This window comes from Myotis daubentonii, chromosome X, assembly GCF_963259705.1.
Source record: "Myotis daubentonii chromosome X, mMyoDau2.1, whole genome shotgun sequence".
NCBI lineage: Eukaryota > Metazoa > Chordata > Mammalia > Chiroptera > Vespertilionidae > Myotis > Myotis daubentonii.
Window position 1 is genome coordinate 50,114,388 of NC_081861.1, and position 26,021 is coordinate 50,140,408.

The window sequence follows — 26,021 nt, forward strand, 5'->3', positions numbered from 1 at the left end:
AACTAGCAGTTTTGCCTCTGTTTGGTCTTTACTTTTATTCGCTAAACCCAGCACATGACCTTTCAAATACAAACACTCACCTGTGGCTGAGGTGCAGGTGGAGGTGTGGACTTGTGGAGTCTGGGGAGAGGCTGTGGAGGAGAGTGGATCAGGGAAAGATGACCAGGAGACAGGCACTGGGACATTCCTGACCCATGGACCTAAGCAGCCATTTTTCTCCTGAAGAGCCAGCCCCTCCCAGCAATCTCAAGGCAGCTAATATAGGCACACCCAGACTACACCCTGAGTGGTACAAAGGACACAAAAAATCTGAATAACCCCAAAGAGCCCTCAGGGACTGGGTTGAAGAGAGGACTTTCAGTCCCAGAATGAGATACAGCACCCTCTCTACCTATAGCCTTGTCAGAAACAGCTGCTTGAGAGATTAAGATTGACAGCAGACAGACAGTCTAAGTGGGCAGATTGGTCCGACCAGCCTGCAGTCAAGGCTGTGGAGATAGACACAGAGGAGCGGTGGATCGCTTGGACTTCAACACAGTGCTGACTACCTAACAGGACACTGAGAAGTGGCAGACAAAACAGAAGAGTGGGATATTAAACTAGCCCCTATGGGGCATTAAAACTTGGCTGAATCGTATGACAATTCACGTTTTTATTTTGCTTTACTTTTTTATTAAAGAAATTTTTTTCTTTATTTTCTTTGTGTGTTTTTTTGTTTTCTTTTTTTCCACATTATTTTTTCTTCATTCTATTTTTATTTATTTATTGTCATTTTATCTTATTTTTCATTTTACTTATTTTTATTTTTTTTTCTTTATTTTCTTCTTATCCACTCATTCTCTTTCTACCACCTCTATACTGAACCGAGGTCCTCCCCCTATTCATTCAATTTCTTAACCTTACTTTCTATATATAAGCTGTGCCTCTACAGATTCCGCTCCACCCTCCCCCCGCCTTTTTTCTGGGTATTTGTGGTTTGCATTTTTTGGTTTATCTGTTTGTCCTTTGATGTTTTCTCCCTATACATTTTTACTTACTTTTTCTTCTTTTTCTGTTCTCGCTTACCTTTTTTACTTTTCTTGCTAATATTTTTGCTCTCTTTTCAAGTGCACATGGGACATTTTCAAAGATAGACCACATATTAGGACACAGGCAAAGTCTCTTCAAATTAAAGAAGACAGAAATCATATCAAGCATCTTCTCAGTTCACAATGGCATAAAATTAGAAATCAACTGCAATAAAAACAATGGAAAAAAATCAAACATTTGGAGGCTAAATAGCATGTTATTAAACAATGACTGGGTTACCAAAGAGATCAAAGAAGAAATAAAAAGCATCCTGGAAACTAATGACAATAAGAACACAACAATCCAAAATCTATGGGACACAGTGAAAGCAGTCCTGAGAGGGAAGTACATAGCTCTACAGGCCTATCTCAGAAAACAAGAAAAAATGGTAATAAATTATCTAACCTTACAACTTAAAGAATTAGAAAGAGGGCAACAAGAAAAGCCCAGAGTAAGTAGAAGAAAGGAAATAATAAAGATCAGAGGGGAAATAAACAACAAAGAGACTAAAAAAAAACACAAAAAAAACAAAAGATCAATAAAACCAAGAGTTGGTTCCTTGAATGGATAAACAAGATTGATAAACCTCTAGCCATGCCCACCAAGAAACAAAATCAGAAATAAAAGGGGTAAGGTAACAACCGATCCCGCAGATATACAAAAGATTATAAAAAAACAAGTGGCCCTGCGCATGAATTCGTGCGCAAGTAGCTTGCTGCCACTTGCCTCAGGTGGCCACTCAGCCCACCACCGCTTGTAGCTCTCCGCCACCCGTAGCTTGCTGCCCCGCCCTCCTGTAGCTCTATGCCCACTTCCCCACCCTTCTGTAGCACTCCGCCGCTCATAGCTCGCTGCCTCACCCTCCTGTAGCTCTCCGCTGCTTACAGCTCACTGCCCTGCCCTCCTGCTGATAGGTCATTACACATCACAGTGTAACAACCATTTGCATATTACCTCTTTATTATATAGGATACTACGAACAACTCTACTCCAACAAACTGGACAACTTAGACGAAATGGACATATTCCTAGAAAAATACAATCTTCCAAAACTCAACCAGGAAAAATTAAAATTAAAAAAACCTGAATAGGCCAATAACTACTGATGAAATTGAAATAGTAATAATATTCAAAAAACTTCCAGCAAACAAAAGCCCTGGAATGGACAACTTCACAGGGGAGTTTTACCAAACATTCAAAGAACTAAAATCTATCCTTCTCAGACTATTCCAAAAAATTCAAGAGGAAGGCAAACTTCCAAGCTCTTTCTATGAAGCCAGCATTACCCTAATACCAAAACCAGATAAAGACACTACAAAGAAAGAGAGTTACTGGCCAATATCCATGATGAACATGGATGCTAAAACCCTCAACAAAATTCTAGCAAATTGGATCCAGCATTGCATTAGAAAGATCATACATGACCAAGTGGAATTTATTCTGGGGATGTAAGGCTGATACAGTATCCACAAATCAATAAACATTATACATCACATAAACAAATTGAGAGACAGAAATCACATAATCAAATCAATTGATGCAGAAAAAGCATTTGATAAAATCCAACACCCTATCCTGATAAAAAAAAAACACTCAGCAAAATGGGTACAGGGATCATACCTCAACATAATAAAAGCCTTATATGACAAACCTACAGCCAACATCATACTCAATGGGCAAAAATACTAAAACCATTTTCTCTAAGAACAGGAACAAGACAGGGATGCCTACTTTCTCACCACCCCTGTTTGACATAGTACTGGAAGTGTTAGCCAGAATGATCAGACAAGAAGAAGAAATAAAAGGCATCCAAATTGGAAAAGAAGAAGTAAAACTGTCCTTGATATTGTACATAGAAAATCCTAAAGACTCCATCAAAAAACTACTAGACTTAATATATGAATTTGGCAATGTAGCAGGATTCAAAATTTACACCAATAATGAACTCACAGAAAGAGAAAATAAAAGACAATCCGATTTACCATTGCAACAAAAAAATTAAGATACCTAGAAATAAACTTAACTAAGAAGCTAAAAGACCTGTACTCAGAAAACTATAGGATGTTGAAAAAAGAGGTAGAGGAAGACATAAACAAATGGAAGAACATATCATGTTCATGGATTGGTAGAATCAACATCATTAAATTGTCCGTACTACCCAAAGCAATCTATAGATTCAATGCACTCCCCATTAAGATACCAATGGCACATTCCACATACCTAGAAAAAACTCTCCAAAAATTCATATGGAATAAAAAAATGACCCCAAATAGCTGCAGCAATCTTGAGAAAAAGAACAAAGTAGGAGGGATCACAATACCAGATATCAAGCTATATTACAAAGCCACTGTTCTCAAAACTGCCTGGTACTGGCACAAGAACAGACATATAGACCAATGGAACAGAACAGAGAACCCAGAAATCGATCAAGCCATTATGCTCAATTAACATTTGACAAAGGAGGCAAGAACATACAATGGAGCCAAGACAGTCTCTTCAATAAATGGTGTTGGGAAAATTGGATAGATATATGCAAAAAAATTAAACTAGATCACCAACTTACACCATACACAAAAATAAACTCAAAATGGATAAAGGACTGAAACATAAGACAGGAAAACAAAAATCTTAGAAGAATCCATAGGCAGCAAAATATCAGACATATGTCATAGCAATATCTTTACCAATACAGCTCCTAGGACAATGGAAACTAAGGAGAAAATAAACAGATGGGACTACATCAAAATAAAAAGCTTCTGCAAAACAAAAGAAACCACCAACAAAACAACAAGAAAGCCCACTACATGGGAGAACATATTTACCAATATTATCTCCGATAAGGGTTAATCTCCAAAATTTACAGGGAACTCATACAACTTAACAAAAGGAAGAGAAACAATCCGATCAAAAATGTGCAAAGGATCTAAATAGACACCTTTCAAAAGAGGACATTCAGAAAGCCAAGAGACATGAAAACATGCTCAAAGTCACTAATCATCAGAGAGATGCAAATCAAAACAACTATGAGGTACCATCTCACACCTGTCAGACTGGCTATCATCAACAAATCAACAAACGACAAGTGCTGGTGAGGATGCGGAGAAAAAGGAACCCTTATGCACTGCTGGTGGGAATGCAGACCGGTGCAGACACTGTGGAAAACAGTATGGAGTTTCCTCAAAAAATTAAATATGGAGCTCCCATTTGACCCAGTAATTCCACTTCTAGGAATATATCCCCAGAAACCAGAAACACCAATCAGAAAGGATATATGCACCCCTATGTTCATAGCAGCACAATTTACAATAGGTAAGATTTGGAAACAGGCTAAGTGCCCATCAGCAGATGAGTGGATTAAAAAACTCTGGTACATCTACACAATGGAATGCTATGCTGCTGTAAAAAAGGGAACTCTTACCATTTGCAACAGCATGGATGGACCTGGAGAGCATTACGCTAAGCGAAATTAGCCAGTAGGAGAAAGATAAATATCACATGATCTCACTTATATGTGGAATATAATGATCAACATAAACTGATGAACAAAAATAGAGCCAGAGTCATAGACACATCTAACAGACTGTCCAACCTCAGAGGGAATGCAGGGGAAGGAGAATAAGAAATCAACCAAAGGACATGTATGCATGCATATTAGCATAACCAATGGACACAGACAGTAGGGTGTGGAGGGCATGTTCAGGGGGATAGGAGCAGCTTGGAGAGGTCAATGAGGGGAAAAGGAGTGCTATGTAACACTTTGAACAATAAAATATAAAAAAGAGAGAAATGAAAACATAAAAAAAGAAGTGTGAGGAGCCTGGATTAATTCTCAGTTTGCTGCAAACTAACTATGGAAAAGAGGAATAAAAAAACAACAGGTGCAAACCACAGTGAACTGTGCAAATTGTTTTCAGGACAGACCCAAAGCAGGGAGTAAGAAATTTTGGAAGATGATCCTAGACATGTGTCCATCTGGGCAAACACAGCCTGGCTGTGAGGTATGGCCAAACACCACACAACCAGTCAGGAGCCCCCGTGCAGTGGCAGGCTTCACATTCTTCTCTACAAATCTAATGCAGCCTTGGCCTAAAGGTTACCCCTGACCTCCTTGCCCAAGACAACAACCCCCTGAGAGTCCTGCTCAGAGAGGACAGCCAGCCACAGGGCTTGGGCAGGGGGGCGTTAATCTGTTCTCTTCACTCACTGGCCAGAAACCCCACAAGCAAACACAGAAACTTGACCTTGGCTTGGTGTTAGCTTGCAAGACTATTCTGGGGAAAGCTGAAGTAGAAAGTGTAGTGACTACCATGCAGCCAGAAAGAAATCCAAAAGTAAAAGCAGCCCCTTTATTCAGGGTGCCCTGCTATTCCTCTTGCAGCTGGGAGCCCAGGAAATAGGGAGAAATGACTGCATGAAGCAGCAGCCTGCAGTGGTGTGCGGCTCAAGGGGTTGGATGTAAAAGTGCTGATGATCATGATAATGAGACACTTAAGCACATGACCCTCAGCCACATTCCTGCAGGGTGCAGAGAATAAAGTGCAACAATGTACACTCTCAAGTGCCTAGAACTTAAAAAAGAAAACTCTTAACAAATGCAAATTGACAAGGAGCAAGTGGTGATATGAAGAAGATATTTTGTTACAATCTCCCCTAGGTCTCTCGGAACAGTGACCTTCTACGGCAAACTTCTAAAGGTTGTAGTTTCTTTGGGTTACTGTTTGTTTTATAAGTACCCTCCAAGCCAGCTCGTCCCAGGGAACCAGAATCATTACAGAAAACATGACCTTAGTCTTCTCATTTCTCTCAACTTTGAGACTATGGAGTTGCGGATTTACTCACCATGCTTGGGAATATGCACGGAGGCCTTGCAATGGTCTTGATGGGAAGGGACACTCAGGGCCCCAAGGCTGTAAAGTCACATGACAAGGCCTCAGCCCTGGGAGGCTGCACATACAGGGTGCCTTCCTCTAGTGCAGTGGTTCTCAACCTTCCTAATGCCGGGACCCTTTAATACAGTTCCTCATGTTGTGGTGACCCCCAACCATAAAATTATTTTCGTTGCTACTTCATAACTGTAATTTTGCTACTGTTATGAATCATAATGTAAATATCTGATACGCAGGATGTATTTTCATTGTTACAAATTGAACATAATTAAAGTATAGTGATTAATCACAAAAACAATATGTAATTATATATGTGTTTTCCGATGGTCTTAGGCAACCCCTGTGAAAGGGTCGTTTGACCCCCAAAGGGGTCATGACCCACAGGTTGAGAACCGCTGCTCTAGTGCCTGGTGGATTAGGTCAACTCTGAAAGAGAGAAGCTGGTCTTGAAAATGAGAGAGGTTTCCCATATCCTGGAGACATACGAATAATTGTCTGTTTTCTGTCCATTTGCTGATGTGTAAGTCAAAGCACACTGGAATCTCTCTCGAGGAGCACATTTTCCACCACTGTGCTTCTCCTTCAGCAAAGATACGGGCGTACTTAAAACCCTCCTTTCTCCTAGGAGCTCTGGGAGCAGCCCTTCTCCTCTAATAATTACCTAACTCTGGTAACAGGTGGCACTTGGGAAAGTTGCACTCCCCTCAAGCAAGTGAAATATAATGAAAATGTAAAAAATAAATCCACATAACTGTCTCTGCCCACGCAACCCCAAACCACTCATTTCATACTTCTGTCATGGGCTCACTGGTTTCCTAGGCTACCAATCTCAAGATAGCTTGCACCATGGAGCCGGTCCATTGATGAAAAGCAGCAATAATTAGGCCAAGAGGTCCCTGGAAAGCCAACCTTCCACCCAGTGAGAGCCATCCCCCAAATACTTCAGCTAGGGCTGCGCAATTTAAAGTGACTTTCAAATTACAAAACTGTCCTTAGGTCTCAAACAGCCAAGCTGCCCTGCCCTATAGATTACTTGGGTGCCAACTTCATAGAACCAACATTTTTGCCCACTGCATAAAACAAAGATGCCAGGGCAGCTTTTCTCAGGTGAGGTTGCTAAAACTGCCTTCCTGTATCTAATATCTATTACCTTAAGCCAACACCAAGCACCCAAGCTCACAGCAGCAGCCACCACCATAATACTGATGATGGTCATCATCATTATCACCATCATCACAGCTAAAATTTATTGAATGTTTACTATGTGCCAGATACTATCTTAAGTGCTTTCTTAGTATTTTTAATTTAATCCTCACAACAGTCCTTCAGGATAGATGTGATTATTATTCCATTTTACAATTATGGAAACTTAGGCTTAGAGAGGTTAAGTAAGTTGCCCAGGGTTACACAGCCAGTTGTAGGATTTAAACCCATGCCTTTCCCATCCTAGTGTCTGAACTCTTATCCAGTGTGTCACTGCTGCCTTGAAATACATAGTAGTAGTAGTACTATGAAAAACTGCTGACATCTGTTGAGTGCTCACAGTGAGCCAGGCCTTCTGCTACATGCTTGATTTAAATTATTTTATTTAATCCTTACAACAACCCTATTAGGTGGGTACTATTATTATTGACATTTTATAGATGAGTGAAATTGAGGTTGAAAGCTGTTAAGTGACATGCCTAAAATCATGTGGTGATGAAGCTCAATAACAAACTCAGGAAATATGGTCCAAAGTTCAACCCACTAAACTGAACTTTCATTAGGAAAAGGAGGCTTTTCTCCTGCTCTACTTAGTCACACTCCCTGCTGTGTCCCAATTGGAACCTACAGGGTCCCAGCGAGTATCTGTCAAGTCAATGCCAATGAGGAAGCCTGTTTAGCCATTCTGTGTACCTGCCAGCAACTCGTATCTGATTAATCTAGGAAGAGATTCAAGACTCTAAAAGTCTCTCATCACCTCCTTTCCCCCTCAACCTGATTTCTGAAAAAAGTACCTCATTTCCAGCAGTGTCTGCTAATGCTCTGCCCAGAACATCTAATAAGTGTTTACCCAAGGCTCCCAGAGCCCCAGTTAAAGGCCTTAATGTGCAATCCAGCTCTGCGCCTTATTTAATCAGCACCTGAATGAAATGTCTTTTTTGCTAGCAACAGCCAGAGCACAGTCAGCCAGAGTCTTTATGCAAACACAGCTGGTCGACTGGCAAAGGCGATTCAATTCACAGGCAAAATACACCCTGAGTTTATGCCAACACTGGTGTGTGATGGAGATAGGGAGACTGAAGACATAAGGATGAAACTGGAATGGGCTCATGCTTACTTTCTCCTCCAGATAATCTTGCTTATCCCTCTTCTACCCACCTAAACACCTGCCCACAGGGCATAACTTGAACTGTTTCTGCCGGACAGGCCAATCCTCTCTAACCTCCTGGCTCCTGCCATCCATTCCCTTCCCTCAGAAACACCCAGCCCAGGACAAGACTCATCCCTTCTTCCCTCTGGCATTTCCTCCAGCAGCTACTAGAAAGGAAACACAGCCAACCAAGAGATCCCCCAAACCCTCCCCCTGAAGAAGCTCAGGCTGGCAGCAGGTCTAAGTCCCTTGACACACCATGCACTGCCAGATATGCAAGCCATGCCCTGTTTAGCTGGCAGAGACCTGAGTAAACAAAGAGGACTGCTACCCAGAAGAGGAGGAGTCCTCCCCAAGCTTTCAAACGTAATTGCTGCACTCAAGCACCTTCAGTGCAGACTTACCCAGGTGGGTCAGTAAGGAGGGTAGCAAGACACTGATAACCCCAGTTCTCTGGGTGGGACAGGGTGGGGAAGAGGCCAAAAATGGGGCAAGGAACTGCTCACAAACATTGGCTACTGCTCAAATACATTGGGATATACCTCACCATTTGGATCAAGTCAGGGTAACAAGGCCCTTTTTAAAATTCATCCTCTGCCCAGCCACTCACACTTCAGTATGAATCTTTGAAATGGAACTGCTTTCTTCCTAGTTCCCTCTTGAATATCACCTTCTCTGGTGGAATGGGAATTTTGAATTGTAGAAGAGATTGTTTTGGAGCTTGGAGTACTCTGGAAGGAGGCAGGTTTGCATGCAGTGGGTGGGGGAAGAGACTTGGAATCAGGGAAGAAGGAAAAGGAAAAAGAAAGGATAGCATCACATTCTATTAGTTCTGCTGTAGACTTTAGTGGGGGCACCAACCATTCCATGAATCATTAAAAATCATTTTTCTGGTCACAGGTGGGATACCTGCTATCTCATTTTCTGTATTTAATGTCTGTCCCCTCTCATCAATGATCTGTGTGTCTGTCCTTGACAGTGTGAACCCTCCTGAGACAACACAGAGAACACTGTCTCACAAGTCCTTATATCAAAGATTCATGTGCAACTGCAGTTGTCTTATTAACAGTCCAGAAATGACAGAGCATTCATTCCTACAGTTTTACTTGGTTTGTCAAGGGAAAAATAAGAACTCTGGCCCTGATAATAATATTCAAATGACTCCAAGTTACAGTTGAGACATTTTCCTATGAAAAACAAAGCAACTCTGTGCCTTTGCACATATCATTTCCTATGCCTTGAATTATGCTCCCTCCTGCAACATCCAACAAACTCCTACTCATTCATTCACACGTGTTCATTGAAGCCTGGCCCTGTTAGAGGACTAGAATAGAAAATAAGACACACAGGATCTCCCCTCTCATGGAACTAATTTGTCTTTTTTATGATCCAGCTAAAATGTCACCTCCTCTAGGAAGATTTCCTTACTTGCACTAGGAAAAAAAGACCCTCTGTCTATGCTTTGTTCAAATCTGCTGCTGTACATGTCGTGTTACAATTTAGTTGATCTCTTTTCTTACCTGTCTCATCTAAACTGTGAACAACACAAGGACAAAGAATGTCTCTTATTTATCTTTGAATCTCCAGTGCCTGAGACAATGTTTGACACATCATAGCATTGGATAAATGTTTGCTGAATGAATACAAAAATGAATAAATTCCAATGTCCATTTAAGAGTTCTGCAAAAACAGTTAAATTAGCATGCAATAACCATGTGTCAATATTTCCTATTGTTAGTTCCTGAAGATCTTAGAGGCTTGAAGGAAGGGAGGGAATGTTGCAGGACTGGGAGGTGCTGAAGGACTGGCATGCCTGGCTGAAATACTCCACTGACATAATACCAGTCATCAAACAAGCTACTGGAACTGTAAAACCACCTCACAATAACTTGGGGCCCTCACCTCTAATTTTAGTCACATTATTTAACACCTATATAAACACTGAGGTTCTACCAGAAGACTAAATGCCCTTCCCACGGGGCATCATGCCAGACAGGATGTGCATTTGAACCAACTTCTCACATAAAACTTTAGCCACTAACTAGTCTCTCAAAGTAGGGTCCAAGGTTTATCAGCATCGGAATTACTCAGGAGTTTGTAATAAATGTAGATCCCCATCCTTGACCTACACTCACTCAGACTCTGTGTAGAGAGCCAGGGCTCTGCATTATAACCAGCTTTCAAGGGGATCTTTCACAAAGAAAGTTCAAGAATCACTGCTCTCCACACCCATAGTTCTTCACGTCCACTCAGCCAGTTCCTGGCAGAAGAGGAGCACCTGAGACAAAAAACTCTCAATTTAACAAACGAAAAGAAAGACCAGTCATGTGTTAAAAATCATTGGGGGTCCTAACCGGTTTGGCTCAGTGGATAGAGCGCCGGCCTGCGGACTGAAAGGTCCCAGGTTCGATTCCAGTCAAGGGCATGTACCTTGGTTGCTGGCACATCCCCAGTAGGGGGTGTGCAGGAGGCAGCTGATCGATGTTTCTCTCTCATCGATGTTTCTAACTCTCTATCCCTCTCCCTTCCTCTCTGTAAAAAATCAATAAAATATATTTTAAAAAAATAATCTACTTTAAAAAAAATCAATGGGGGTTGGGGATCCTTTTACAACATGTACCTATAACAAATCATCATGTTTTACCCTTTAAATATCTCACAATTGCTTGACCAGCATGACTCAGTGGTTGAGCATTGGCCTATGAACCAGGAGGTCATGGCTCAATTCCCAGTTAGGCAAATGCCCAGGTTGCAGGCTCGATCCCCAGTGTGGGGCATGCAGGAGGCAGTTGACAAATTATTCTCATCATTGATGTTTCTATTTCTCGCTCCCTTTCCGATCCTCTCTGAAATCAATAAAAATATATTTTAAAAAATAAATATCTCACAATTTCATTTGTCAAGTATACCTCAATAAAGTGAAAAAATGAACATTAAAAAAGACATGAAAAACCAGGAGAGCCCTAACCGGTTTGGCTCAGCGGATAGAGCGTCAGCCTGCGGACTCAAGGGTCCCAGGTTCAATTAAGGTCAAGGGCATGTACCTTGGTTGCGGGCACATCCCCAGTGGGGGGCGTGCAAGAGGCAGCTGATCTATGTTTCTCTCTCATGGATGTTTCTAAATCTCTATCCCTCTCCCCTCTTCTCTGTAAAAAATCAATAAAATATATTTTTTAAAAAAAACCAGGAGAAGTTGAGAAACTTGGCTGTTCTTGCAGAGGGTATTTTAATGAGGCATGATGACAATGAGCTACCCACTGAAAAATACAGAAGAGGAAAAAGATGGGAAGTACGTCACTAGCCTAATAACACTGTTTAAAAATTTATATGATATTAAAAAGGACAAAAAGAAAGTAGGTATTGTCCAGATATCTACCAGGGGATTAATACCAAGATCCAACAGCATAATTTCCTCATTGGGATGAAAGGGAACGGATACTTCAGGCAGAAAATGGGCTGCAGTTCTAATAACTAGCTCTTTGTGATGGAAATTCAACAAAAAGATGTGTGAGCTGGAGCCGAAAGTGCCTCTCTCCTCTGGTTATTTCAAAAAAAACCGACAGGATATTTTCCTAATGGCACAAGGAGACATAGGAACCATGCCCATGAGACCTCAGGAGAACAAACAGGGCCACCAGAGGGAAAAGAAAACAGGGAATTATGAAATCAGCTCTGTCAGTCCATCAGCATTTTCCAGGCACACATTAAACAATTAATGTGCATGTATATATTGTATTAAGCTCTGCAGGGAATTACAAAGTAAAAGAAGCACTATTCCTTTCAGGTAAAAAAAAAAAAAAAGTATTCCTGCTCATGGTAGAGGATAAACAAATGTGCAAAAACAAGCAACTCAGCCAAACACTTACAGAATTACCTAAGGTATACTTTGAAGAATCAAATAGTCTGAGGAATGTTCAGAGAGTTCAGAAAGGAAGAAAAATGGTGTTACTAAAATAACTGGAATAACTAGAGTCGGGTCAAGGTCATTTGAAAAGTTTCATAGAGGAGAAGCCTCAGAAGAGTATCTACAGAGGGGAGGGAAACATGATAAAGCCCATAATGACAATGACAAAGGTGCCACTTTATGTCAAAGGAACAAAAATTCAGGGACCCTGAGGATTACCCCCTGAATAGGAGCCTGCAACATACTGTAACTCAAAAGCAAGCCCCATGATGGGTTATACTAACAGGTGCATGGCGAGCGAAGGCTGGCAAGTACATTTTTCTTCTTACTAGCCGTGGGCTGGGCCTCTAGTAAGTTTCAGCATCCAGTTTTATAAACTGTGCATTAGAAGGGTATGCAGGCACAGGCCAGGATCCAGAGAAAAGCGACAGAAAGGATTAGAGGAATGGATTCTAATGGCTATCAAAGATGAAAAGGAATTGAGGTGTGTCAGTTTCTGAGTCAGAGGTAAAAATACATTGGGCATCTGCCGGCTTTGATCAGCTTTGTCCAGTTTCTCTGTTTAAGTGACCTCATAGTTATTCAGAGGATTAAAATGCTTTGTTTGCTTGGGGCCCATTTCATGGAGAAGATAGAGATAGAAAAGGGTTAAATAATTTGCCCAGGTTCCCTAGCAAGCCATGAGCAGAACTAGCATCATAATTTTAAATCCCAGGGCTGTCTGTGGGCTGTTTAATCCACCAATGCACATCATTTCTCTTTATAATGGATGCCCCCAAAAGACTGTAACAATGAAAGATGGAAAAATTCTCTACAAATTTCCATGGGGGAAAAAATAAAACAAACTAAAAAGAAATGTCATGCCTCACTGCTGTGTCCCCCTAGACTGATGGGACAGGACACAGTCCATCTGATAAGCTATCAGCAGATGACTGGATCCCTCATTGTACCCATTACCCATCCGATGTCAATTCCAAGCAGGGGCCCTTATGAGCGCTCTAGACAGCAGATGGAGATGGGGAGATGTAGCTGGTCTGAAGTCAAGGAGTGGGGTGGGGAAGCTAGTTCTCAAATCCATCAGGTTTTCTGTAAAACAAATTCATCACCAAGCAAATAAAACACACTGGAGTATATTCAGCTAATTCCCAAAGTTGCCACAAAAAAGCTCAGAACTGTTTTGAGTATGTGCCATTCTATACTTTCAGCAAGGAGGAAGAAGTAAGCAAATCAAAAGGTGAACCAGAAGCAGGTAAGCTATATTTGGAGGAAATCAGTTTTCTAATATATTGTAAAGAAGACATGAAATCAAATAGCAAATGGCAACTCCAAAAAAGAATGGGGTGCACTCAGTATTACTGGCAAAAAAACAGTGGCTTGGGGCTATGGGGATCATAGCATCAATTATTTGCCAAATGTCCAGCCTGGATCCAGCTTGCCTTATGTACATACAACACTGAGGACTAAATGGCATTTATTGTGCCTCACTAAGTTCAGTGTCCCATCAGGAGATGTTGACACAGACACATACAGAACCAACAGCAATTGGACAATTGGATAAGACATTCCAAATGGGATCTTTCTGTTAAGTTTCTGAAGCAGAGACAATATAACTTATGCAAGGGAAATAAAGGGCCACTAATTTAGGATAACTGGTCTTTACAGATACAATCAATGAAGGGCATTTTAACCCTTCTTCTGAGAAACTGTAGGTTTGGGGGTTTAAATAGCTATGAGAATCTCTTCCTACTAAAGCCAGCTTGCCACTGTGGCAGCTCAGTTCCTAAGCCACCTCTGCCACTAATGTGGCTGGGTGATTTTTAGTAAACAGCGTAATCACTCAGTAAATTCATTTCCTGTCACCCACACCTGCCAAAATAATATGCACAAAGGGACTAGCTATGCTTGAAGAAATACTTATTGGTGTGATTGGTAAATGCCACTGATATTCAGCAAGGAGTTTAAGGATGGTACTTGCTTTGCTGATCCTGAGAATGTGAGATGGTGCTGCTTCAATCATATATTAGTAAACCTCTATCAGTCCACAGTCCCAGGGCCTTTGAGAAATCAGACAAGACCAAAAAGAAACTTGACACCAGGAGTAATAATCAAGACCAGACTCAAACACAAAAATTGCCTTCCTTATGCTTGCTTCTAAAGTTGGCAATGTGGCCAAGAGAAGATGTGTGTAACGAGGTTTTGGGAATACATATTTTATAAATTGTAAAATGGGAGATGAGGTGACTAACCAACTTCTCTCTAACTCTTCTATTTCCTGGCCTAAAGCAATACCATCCTTTATAGACAAACTTGCACTCACTGAGGAACAAGGTCTTTCTATAAAGCTAAAATTTAGTCATCCTGTTGTGAGACACACATCAGAAATGTTTCTGCTAAGCTCTCCCTTTTATTTCAGCTAATGTCTCCCCTCCCTAATCAGGACCTTTGAACTCCATATAATTTACTGCCAAAATATAGATTAATTCAGCTTATTCATTTGCCAAAGGATTTCTTTGTACTCAACCTCTCCCTTTGGAATATACACAGTCACGGGAAACATTTTAACATCTCTTTCTCCAGGTCCAAGTTATTCTATCATAATCCTAAATAAAACAAGTTATGTGAAAGTGCCTTAAAATAAACAGTAAAGTGCTAGATAAATGTAAGGTAATATTAACCATACTTACTATCATTAGTCATTGCTGCAACCAAGTCAGCAAACTGCTTCCAACCATCTGTTGTGAATTTTTTAAAGGACTTTATATAAGTTTTTAAGATACACACATTCATGCTTCCCAGGAAGAACCATAGGTAGGGTATGGAACATTGGAGTCATCAAAGACTAGGTCCCCTGGTAGGCCAGAGGTTACTATTTAAATGACACAAAGCAGTGACTTAAGAGTAAAGGACAGAGGAGTCTACTCCAAGGTGGGCCCAAGTCTTCCTCAGCATGACTCTGTTCAGAACTTGAGCTAAGCCCAGGACAATAGAAAATGCACAGGTGACAGGAATCAGTCCATACTCCCCCAAACATCCATCTCTCTGCAGCAACCAGCTCTAAGTGCCATCATCTACACATATCCCCAAGGGTGACCGGGTCAGGTTGACTTTACTGGGGAGACAGAGGTAGCAGCAACAGATGAACAAGGATGAAAAGATGAACAAGTCCATCTGACTTAGTTTCCTTTTTCCAACCATGGAGGCCAAAAGCATTTCTAGAATAGTTAGCTATCTGTTGCATCCCACAGCCACTGCCTAATAGAGAAAAGGACCACAGAACATAGGCTGTCAACAGCTAGGAGTGAAAATTGTCTCATTTTGCAGATGGGCAAACTAAGGTCCAGGAAGAATACTCTCCTCAGTCACACAACTAATTAATGCCAGAACTAAGTCTCCAGACTCTTCTAAAAGCCTCTAAAAACCTTTCCACTAAAAACCATGGTACTGCCAGGTTTGACGTCATCACACCAGCAGCAGCCCCAGTCGGGCTGAATTTAGTCCTTTGTTGACCTTCTAGATATGTGGCTGCCAGAGGCCTCAAGACCCTTTTGTGGAAGAGGTACCCTCTGACCTTCACCACCTGCCGTCCAAAAAAAAGCACTCCTGTCCCAAGAGCCTCTTGCAGCAGTGGCTGAGATGCTGTTGTTTCCTCTCATTAACAAACAGGCCATTCATAAATAAATTTAAAAAAAAGAAGAAGAAAGAAAGAAAGAAAGAAAAGAAAGAAAGAAAGAAAGAAAGAAAGAAAGAAAGAAAGAAAGAAAGAAAGAAAGAAAGAAAGAAAGAAAGAAAGAAAGAAAAGAAAGAAAGAGGACTGGCTCAAATTTACACAGAAGGTCTAGCTGGGAGAGCCCCGGGCTTCCTGTGAATAGCATCACTTCCCAAGAAGCCTTTTCTCATAAAAAAAAATGTTGCCCCCTCCAGCCCTGCTCAATGATGAAAGCCACCCAATCAATAACAGCCTCTTTATTACAAAGCTATCTGCACCTCTTTGCCACACCTGCAAAATGGGAAGGGCTTGAGGCCATTTACCACATTTTACAGATAGGAAAACTGAGGCCAAGGACCTGCAATCAAGGAGCTCCTAGAACAAAGAGGTAACCAGCTAGTGAGCCTCAAGTAGGCATTGTCATGCTGATCAGCCTCAGCCTCCCCACAGAGACTGCCCTATTTCACTGCCAGCTTGCCATCCCAAAGACCAACCCAGAGGGTAATTCACCTTTTGGCTGCAGGCAAGTGACCACCCTATCCCTAGGCACTCCACAAGCCTGTAAAATGGAGATAATAATCTTAACCTTAACCTCCTGCCCCATATAGGGCTGTCACAAGTCTCCTGAGAATAACCTACAAATACAAATGCAATAAAGATTCTAATGACAGGCTTCAAAACTGTTTCTGAATAAAACATACCAAGTTTTCCACAGCCCGAAATTTACAAAGGATTTGTTCCCCTTTCTCCTCTTCCTTCTCCTCTGTGATTTTATAGTTTCATAACATCTCTTCACACAGGCTGAGTACAGAAAGATATTCTCACTCTTGATTTTCAACCAGATTATTTTTATGTATCTGCCACTTTCCTTTTTAATCCAGTTTGTTTTTCTTAATACAGCTAATAGGAGGTAAAGAAATCAGCTCTCTGAGTGTCCCTGGACCATGACCACAGACAATAGGATAAGAATGATAAGATAAAGAGGTTTGCAAAAAAAATAAATACCCTTTCACCAGAATAGAAATCACCAGCCCAATGTTCTCGAGTCAGCCTGGGGCCTGTTTCAGAGAGCACTTAGTAGGAGCTTGGTGCTGCTCCAAACCCTCAGAATTCAAAAGCAGACCTCACCCTAAGAGTACAAACTCCCAAGTGAAAGAATAATTAAGGGAAACCTGTAAAAGTATTTCCCCAAAGTACCCTAGTAGAGACAAGGAACCTTATTTAACCACCTCCAGTAAAGAATGTCACCAGGCCTCTGGGGATTAACTGTGACAGAGAGCATGGGGGCTGGGCCAGGTCTCCAGATGTGATTCAGAAAGGGCACCTGGCTGGGGCTGGACTTCCTGCTTGTGAAAGGCCCCAGCAGGGCTGGGAGGGACAGGCAGCCAGCCTGAGTGCCAGTGGGTTCTGGTGCTACGTTCCTTCCCTCCACTGTGAGGCTGATGCATTGTGCAAAGGTGAAAGAAAGCCAGTCTGAAATATGCACAAAAACAGATCTTTGGAAAATCATTTTTAAAGGTCCCACTTCCCGAAGGGATGAGGTGCTGTACACGGCCGAGTGTCCTGAGCACACTAAAGACTCTTATCACTAAGGCTGCCCAGGAAAAAGTCAACAAACTCACATGCATCATGGTGACCAGGTGACAGGGGTTGAGCAGGTAGATGACGGTCTTGGTGGCGAACTTAAAGCCCACCTCCACCCCGAAGGTCAGGCACAGGGCTACTAAGAGCAGATTCTTGCTCAGGCTCTCCTTGCCTTCCTCTGGCCGCTGGGTCACCTGCTCTGGCTGGCAGCCATGGTCACCCCTACCGTCCTCCTTCGTCTGCCTCAGGATGTGCCGCAGGGCCACCAGGATCTCCAACAGGGCCAGGGTCAGGACCACCACACTTTCCAGCAGCCGCTGCTGCCAAGAGAGGAAGGCAGCACAGTCGGGGCCCCCATTGCCTGCAAAGCTGGGGTCCACGCCCCCATAGAGCCAGTCCAGAAGAGTTTGGTAGCTATACCGGGACATGATGCAAAGTGGCTCCCCTCGACCACCGTGCGGGAAGCAAGAGTGAGATGGAACACAAGCCCAGAGAGTTGCCCGGGTGGTGGGACATGTACGGAGGGCACACCCGCACACCCGCACTCCCCTCCAGACACCCCAGACACCGGGGCACCGAGAGCAGGGGAGGGGAAGCTACACGCGAGGCCCGGGGCAAAGTGCTGGCTCTAACTTGTCCCCACGGCTGTCTGGGGAGCCCCCCGCGCTTCTCCAGTGGCCACCAACGAGGCAGGGTTGAAACGAGCCGTTGGCCAATCTAAAAGGAAGGAGAGGGAAAAAAAAAGGTCTCAAAGAGGCAATTGCATCGGGAATTACGAAGCGGGGAAGGGTAACTAGCGAGGGAAGAAAAGGGGAACCGGGGCAGTGGCGAAGCAAGCAGGGGTCAGGGCAAGTCAGAGACCGAGAGGTTCGGGGCCGAAGGGACCCCGCAGTGCCTCGGGAGCGAACCAGGGGGTGACGGGGGTGAGAGCGAGGGAACACGAGGAGGTCAGGAGAGGAGCTAGCGGGGCTGGGCAGGCGGGGAGGGCGACAGGGATGGCAGGGACGCCGGACTCCTCCTTTCACACACTCGCCACAGGGGATCGCTTACTCCGGCAACCGCGTGGCCTTCTCTGCCCCCAGCTAGCAACTTCGCCGCGGTCGGGTTCCTCCGGCCAATTTAGAGCCCTCCGGGTCCAGCCTCCCGCCCCCGGGTACACCCCAAGCCCCCAACTCCACCCCCGGCTCCCGCCCTCCGGGCAGCACCTCCCCCAGCCCGCGGCCCGCCCGGGACCAGCCCCTTCGCGCGGGCAGCGGCGGGAGGAAGCCGGCAGGGAAAGAGGGAGGGAGGGAGAGAGGTAGGAGGGAGGCCGGGCCGGCCAGGGGCTGGGCTACAGCCGGCCCCCTCCCTCCAACCAGGCGCCGCATCTTCCCGCGCCTCCCGCCCGGCCCCAGGAACCGGCAGCCGCGGACCTTGGGGCTCCACTCACCGGCAGCTCGGCCCGCGGCCCCGGCTCGGGCCACCTCTCGGCTCCCGAGTTCCCTGCGCCCCGGCGCTCGCCTCCCCGGGCGGCCGCCGCCGCCGCCGCCGCCGCGCACGGCTCCTCCTCCCGTCTTCCTCCCCCTGCAGCCGCTGCGCTCGCTTCCTCCTTCTTCCCCTCTCTCTCCTCCCCCTCGCCGCCGCTGCCTCCTCCGGTACTGCTCAGCCTCGCGCCCCCCAATCCTCCACGCTCGCTGGCCACGACTCCCCCGCCTCGCCTCCTTCCCTCCCCGGGCCCCCTCGCACCCGCCACCGCCACCCCCTGTCACACCTCCCACCTTGCTTCTGGTCGGCTCTCCCTCCCCTCTTCTTCCTCCGGGCTCAATCTCCGCCTCCTTCGCCTCCTTCCCCTCCTTCCTTGGCCTGCCTCGTATTCTGCACTCTTGGAGCCTGCAAGCGGGCACATCCACCTTCCTTCCCCAAAGGGTGCTGAAGGCGCCTCCTTCTGTGAAGCCTTTTGACTGACTCCACATCCTGCGACTAGCTTCTCCCGGCACGTCTCTGGGCACTGGGTACTTAGTAGGCACTTAGCCGGCCCCCCTTAAGTTCTCCAGGGGCTGAAGTCTAGTGCTGAGTAGCTGGGCCAGCTTTCCTTTGGAGTGTTGGCTGGGTCTGGCCTTCTCCTGGAGTCTCCTCCTTTTTGCACTGAAATAGTAGACTCCTTTTTGCCCTAGGATAGTGCAGGACCAGGATGGCAGCTTCATTTTTAGCTACAGCCCCACTCCTCACACTTCAGTGCCTAGGACACGGGCTTCTAGTCCTTCTTTTCCCTGCTCTTCTCCCTCCTGCTTGGATCTGGTATTTCTCTCCCTTTACCCTGGGCTGCACAGCCCACCTCTGCCACTCCCTCTCCAGGCGCACCTTCTCCCCTTTCTCCTATAATGCCTTCAATCGGAGGAGACTTGCTGGACCAAAAGAAAATTCCCCTGACCTCTTTCACTCCTTCCTCCTTGGAAGGTAGCAGCTGCTTTCCAAACTGTAATACACTTGGCACTTGGTGAAGATTCCTGACACTGAAAGGCCAGCCAGGACAATGTGGGTGTGGGAGGGGCCCAAGAATTGGTAAGGACATCTGATTGAAACAGGGCCCTCTCTCACCTGCTGCTTTCTACCCATAGTCTATGGCTTGCTTTTCTTGGGATAAAGAAACAGGAAAAGGTGCCAAAACCGGTTTGGCTCGGTGGATGGAGCGTCGGCCTGCGGACTGAAGGGTCCCAGGTTCGATTCTGGTCAAGGGCATGTGCCTGGGTTGTGGGCACATCCCCGGTGGGGAGTGTGCAGGAGGCAGCTGATCGATGTTTCTCTCTCATCGATGTTTCTAACTATCTCTCTCCCTTCCTCTCTGTAAAAAATCAATAAAATATAAAAAAAAAAGAAACAGGAAAAGGATCTTCTTAAACTCTACCTCATGTTGATTTAATATTCATTGAAGACTTACAATGAGTTAGGAGAATATCCAGAAAAACACAGCAAGGTACCTTGCCTAGGAAACACTTTGGGGTATTGGCTGCAAGCCAGACTCAAAATATAAAATAAAATCTGCTGTATTATCAGGCCATTGTCCTCCCATCCTTTCTAAGTTTGGTTATAGCCTGAGAGCCAGGTAGCCTGGTCTAATTCCAAGCTTTTGTACAGAATCTACCATAGGCTGGATGCTCTTCAAATGCTAATTAATAAAGAACAACCACGCCCTGGCTCAGTGTACAGAGTAGGCCTGCACACAGGTTGGGGGTTTGATTCCTGGTCAGGGGCATATGTGCGGGAGGCAACCAATCACTCTCTCTCTCTCTCTCTCTCTCTCTCTCTCTCTCTCCCCTCCCCTTCCTTCTCCCCCTCCCTTCCACTCTATTTAAAAGCAATGGGAAAATATCCTCAGGTGAGGATTTAAATCTTTTAAAAATATATAAATAAAGAACAACCACAAACAAGCAATGATTCAGAGGCTCTCTTATTCATTCCCCTTAGGTGTTGTGTTAAATCCTCTGCAACATAACCAGGAACATTAAGGATAAAGCTGTGGAGCTCCTGGCAATAACATGCAGCATCCGGAGACCTCAAGTTCCTATGTTGAAGTAAACAAAAATGAGGTGTGAAAAGTAATATAAATGGAACCACTTTATTTTTTAGTTTTTATTTACTGATTTGAGAGAGAATCATCAATCTGTTGTTCTACTTATTTATGCATTCATTGGTTGATTCTTGTATGTGCCTTGATGGAGTTCAAACCTACAACCTTGGTGTATGAGACAATGCTCTATAACCAACTGAATTACCTGGCGAGGGCTAAATGGAGCCACTTTAAAATGGAGTTGGAGCTTCCATTCTGAGGAGCTGCCTTTCATATCTTACTCTTCAAACGTTTGGAATGATAAAACTGGGCAAAATAACCTTTGACCGGACCTAAAGCAGCACTATACAGTGGGGCCTTGACTTACGAGTTTAATTCATTCCATGATGGAGCTCGTAACTCAAATTACTCATATGTCAAATCAATTGTGAACGAGTGAGACACGTGATGCTGGGCTGATGTTGTGGTGTTCACTGTGATGTTCGCTGCGCCAACTAGCGGTGGGGTATCTGAAGCTGGCTCATAACCCGAATTTTAGCTCGCAACTCAAAGCAAAAAATCTGCCGAAAGACGGCTCGTATCTTGAAAAACTCGTTAGTTGGGACAATCGTAAGTCAAGGCCCCACTGTATTCCAAACAACTGTTTGCAAAGAAAAAGAAAGCAGATATTTATGACCATGGGATTGAAAATTAAAGACCTTTAGAATTAGTATCACTATTTTAGCTTATCTTCACTTATAGAAATGCCTTCCTTTTATTCCTGTAATTGTTCCCTTTCTCATAAATGCCCCCCCTTCACCTCCTATTCCGAATGCTATTTGAATAACTGCCAGAATCAGTGCTTCCCGAATAGCTATTCTTTTGGATCTCAAATAAATGCTTGCTTCTCTCACTTAGGCCTTTTATTTTAGGTTAACAGGCTAGAGTCTAGCGACTCTCAACCTGTGGGTCGCGACCCCTTTGGGGGTCGAACGACACTTTCACAGGGATCGCCTAAATACATCCTGCATATCAGATATTTACATTATGATTCATATCAGTAGCAAAATTACAGTTATGAAGTAGCAACGAAAATAATTTTATGGTTGGGGGTCACTACAACATGAAGAACTATATTAAAGGGTCCCGGCATTAGGAAGGTTGAGAACCACTGGGCTAGACCAACTCAATAAATGGTTTCATTAATCCCTCCAATTTCCATGCTGAATTTCAGTTGGGAATTTGGCCTATCAAGTCCTTGTTTTTGCAAAATGACTGTCTTTAAATGACTGTAGCCAGGCCGACTTTCTCATCTGAGCCACAAATTATTCTTTTTTCATAGGTAGAATCACCAAGTGTTTTTATAATTCAATTTATGTCTTTTACTTGCTGCAATTTATTCAACCTCTCTGTACCTCAATTTCTATGTATTAAATGAAGGGTTGTTAATGATCTACTGTTCAATTCCTAGGATTATTCACATTTAAGTAAGTTGAATTATATAGAACGGTATGTAGTATCTGGTGCATAGAAAGTACTCAGTAATGTTACCCATTATTTTACCCAGCTCTGCATCTGCTCATGCATGCACATACATTCACACTCAAATTCAGTGCCCTCCCCCACATCTGTATAAACAGTCCTACCCATCCTTCTAACCCCAAGTGAAACTGCAGTCTCCTAAACCCCATCCCCAGTTCCCAGAGCTCTCTGCCTCCTCTGAACTTCTATAGCAGTTATTGCCTGCACTACTCATTCTATTCTGAATCACATACTGCCTTCCATTGTTCTCTCATTGTTAGTCCTGTCTCCCACACTCAGCTCTTTGACAGCAGGGAATGGTTCTTAATTTTTTCTAAACCCCCCACAGCACCTAGCAGATTGGTAAAGATAGTAGGTAGTAGACAAATACTAGGAGATTGTTGTCCCCACAGAGTTCAGTTCAAGCAATAATTGAACTGAAACACTGTGTCGAATTTTAGAATCTCAAAAAGCTTCACGCAAATGTCCTGATCGTTTTCTTGCTGGGACACAGGCCAGAGGCTTCTTGTCTCCAAACAGTAACAAGAGCAAATGAGCTTTGCTTTTTAAGAGGAGCCTTGCAGAGCACATGAAAAGGAAGCCTAGAATCCAGGCTCCGTTCAGACAGACCTTGGGGAGAATCATCTCTCTCTGTTTCAGTGTATTCAGATAAAATGAAGGGGTTGGACTAGAATGGTTTCTAAGATACCTGCTGGCTCTAATATTCTATGATTCTAGGAACTCAGCCTTCCCACTTTTCATCCAAGTCATGTTTGAATCTTAAAGCAGAAAGCTGATCTACCTGGCTTGGTGACCTGAGCCACCTTTCTGCCTATAAACAAGGCCCTAAATTCCTTTATCCAAAGTACCTTCCCAGTTATGAGCTCAGCTGACCTCCTGTGAAGTCCAAAGTGTCAAAATTATTATCACAGAAAAAATGAAGCTCAGAGAGGTAAAGTGACTTGCCTAAGATCACACAGGTTAGTGGCAGAGTGAGAACTAGAATTTGAGGTTCAACAGCATGGGCTTGCTCTTTGACTTGGCCATCTGATCTTTTCTACTCCTGCACTTCATATCCTTTGAGACTTCTCCTGCCCCCTCTACCCCAGTCTAACCTGAAAGTCAAATTCATACATGATCAACCACAAGCAAAAACCAATGCATAATCCTGATATATCAAGTGTTATCAGTAAAAATAAACCTCATGTGTATGGAGGAGAATGAAGAGAGAAGCTTTTGTCTTGCTCTATCTGCTTAGTGCTTTTTTACCCACAACCATTCAACACCAGCATTCATTTTTAACCATAATTTAACATTTCAATTAAGCAATAAAGTTTGTGTATTTTGCCGTAACCGGTTTGGCTCAGTGGATAGAGCGCTGGCCTGCGAACTGAAAGGTCCCAGGTTCGATTCTGGTCAAGGGCAGGTACCTTGGTTGCGGGCACATCCCCAGTAGGAGGTGTGCAGGAGGCGGCTGATCAATGTTTCTCTCTCATCGATGTTTCTAACTCTCTATCCCTCTCACTTCCTCTCTGTAAAAAATCAATAAAATATATATTTAAAAAAAAACTTTGTGTATTCTGCATTCTCTCAAGGCTATAGCCAACTCCCTGTTTTCTTGAGTATGTAAATAAAGTCGGGTGTTTTCACTTCTTATCTAGCCTTTTTTTTTTTTTTTTTTTTTACAACTTAGAGCCACCTGTTTCAGGAGAGAAGGGCTGCTTGGCAGCTAGCCCTGAAGTTCCACAGGTGTCTTCACTTCTCAGGAAAAGCAGCATGTTCAAATTCTCCTTCAGCTCCTTACCTTTACACCCAGGAGATGGTATGTCTATAGCCCCTTCCCCTGATTTCTTTGTTCTGTCTTCCCCCTACATCAGTGGTTCTCAACCTTCCTAATGCCTCGACCCTTTAATACAGTTCCTCATGTTGTGGTGACCCCCAACCATAAAATTATTTTCGTTGCTACTTCATAACTGTAATTTTGCTACTGTTATGAATCATAATGTAAATATCTGATATGCAGGGTGTATTTTCATTGTTACAAATTGAACATAATTAAAGCATAGTGATTAATCACAAAAACAATATGTAATTATATATGTGTTTTCCGATGGTCTTAGGCGACCCCTGTGAAAGGGTCGTTCGACCCCCAAAGGGGTCGCGACCCACAGGTTGAGAACCGCTGCTCTACATCCTTATAAAAACATCTGCCTGCACTGAGATATTAAGATGGGTTCTTGAGGACAGGAGTACAACATCTTATTAAGATGCTGGGACTCAAATAAACCTCTTTCCTTTTCACCAGCACCTGTCTCACAAATTTGGCTTTCATTGCAGCAGGCAGCCAAACCTGATTCAGTTATTGACCCTCTATTGTGTGCATAGGAATATGCTAGACATGGGCAATATCTGCCTTCAAGAAGCTTAAAATCCAGCTAGGAAATCAGGACTCACAAACAAGAAAGTTTGCTTAACAATACTTCAGGGAGATATAATCACAGGCCAAGCAAATAAGAGCTGCTTGGGGAGAGAGGTCAGCATGGTAGTGAAGGGGGCTGAATTTGTCACCCCAGAATACGCCTCTTTGCCAAAGGATTATTGTAGGCTGATTATTTTTAAGAAATGGCAGACACAGTAGAAGCTCTGAAAACTGAGTAGAAGTTGCCCTTTTGTAAGAGACATTTACTTTTGTCAGGGAAATATCCATTTGTAAGTATACCTCCCTCTCTGAACCAGGAAGAGAAGGATGACTAAATCTCTAGAAACTTTTAGCAATGAGGAAGGCAAGGACTAAATCTGCCTAACTGCCTCCCATAACTGACCTCACTCTTCCCACAACATCTTCTTTTGCCTTTACCTGAAGATGGTATTTATGGTGGTGGTGTGGGCCATTTCAGAGACTTAGCTTGCCTGGGTCTCTCCCATGTATACAGGAAGTGTACATATCATTAGACTTTTGTTTGTTTTTTTGTTCCTGTCAATCTCTTTTCTTACAGGGGTAGTGTTTCAGTCAAGAACCTAGAAAGGTAGAGGGAAAATTATTTTTCCGCTCCCACAACAGTTACTTCTTGAGGGTTATTGACAAGGAAGAAGAAGGAAGAAGCCTTCTGGAGTGTTCACAGTGCACTGTACCTTGATCTGGGTGGTGTTACTGGTACATGGGGGCACATGTATGTAAACATTCACAGAGCTGCACACTCTAGAGTTTTGCACTTTACATATATCGGTATACCTCAATTTATTAAAAAGTTCAGAAAAAAGAGAAAAGACCTACAGCTGGAAATGCCAGTGTTCACAGAAAATTTTCAGGGCAGAAAGCTTTTCTGAAAGAAAGAATTTATTGAACCAAAATCTAGCCAAAAAAGGAACAGGTCCTGAGGCATGAAGTCTAAATCACCAACAGCAGGACTAGGTGGAAAAGGCAAGCATGCTCACCATTATGAATTTGTTTGGCACTTTTATATATTATGTTT

At 43.6% G+C, this 26,021-nt stretch overlaps 1 protein-coding gene across 12 annotated transcripts in view; it reads right to left on the reverse strand.

The window, feature by feature from the left end:
* TMEM164 (transmembrane protein 164) overlaps positions 1–19,693 on the reverse strand; it is a 217,019-nt gene extending 197,326 nt beyond the window's left edge. The window contains exons 1-3 of one of the 12 annotated variants that reach the window (XM_059679718.1): positions 19,259–19,448; positions 17,922–18,218; positions 17,540–17,821 (exon numbers count right to left, since the gene is read on the reverse strand). In XM_059679718.1, coding sequence (XP_059535701.1) covers positions 17,540–17,821; positions 17,922–18,017 — 378 coding nt within the window. In that variant the 5' untranslated portion in view covers positions 18,018–18,218; positions 19,259–19,448. Of the gene's footprint in view, positions 1–80; positions 1,236–17,539; positions 18,219–18,530; positions 18,673–18,930; positions 19,212–19,258 lie in introns of those variants that run through there. The other 11 variants (XM_059679724.1, XM_059679721.1, XM_059679722.1 and 8 more) reach the window with 11 other exon arrangements.
* Positions 19,694–26,021: the final 6,328 nt, after the last annotated feature.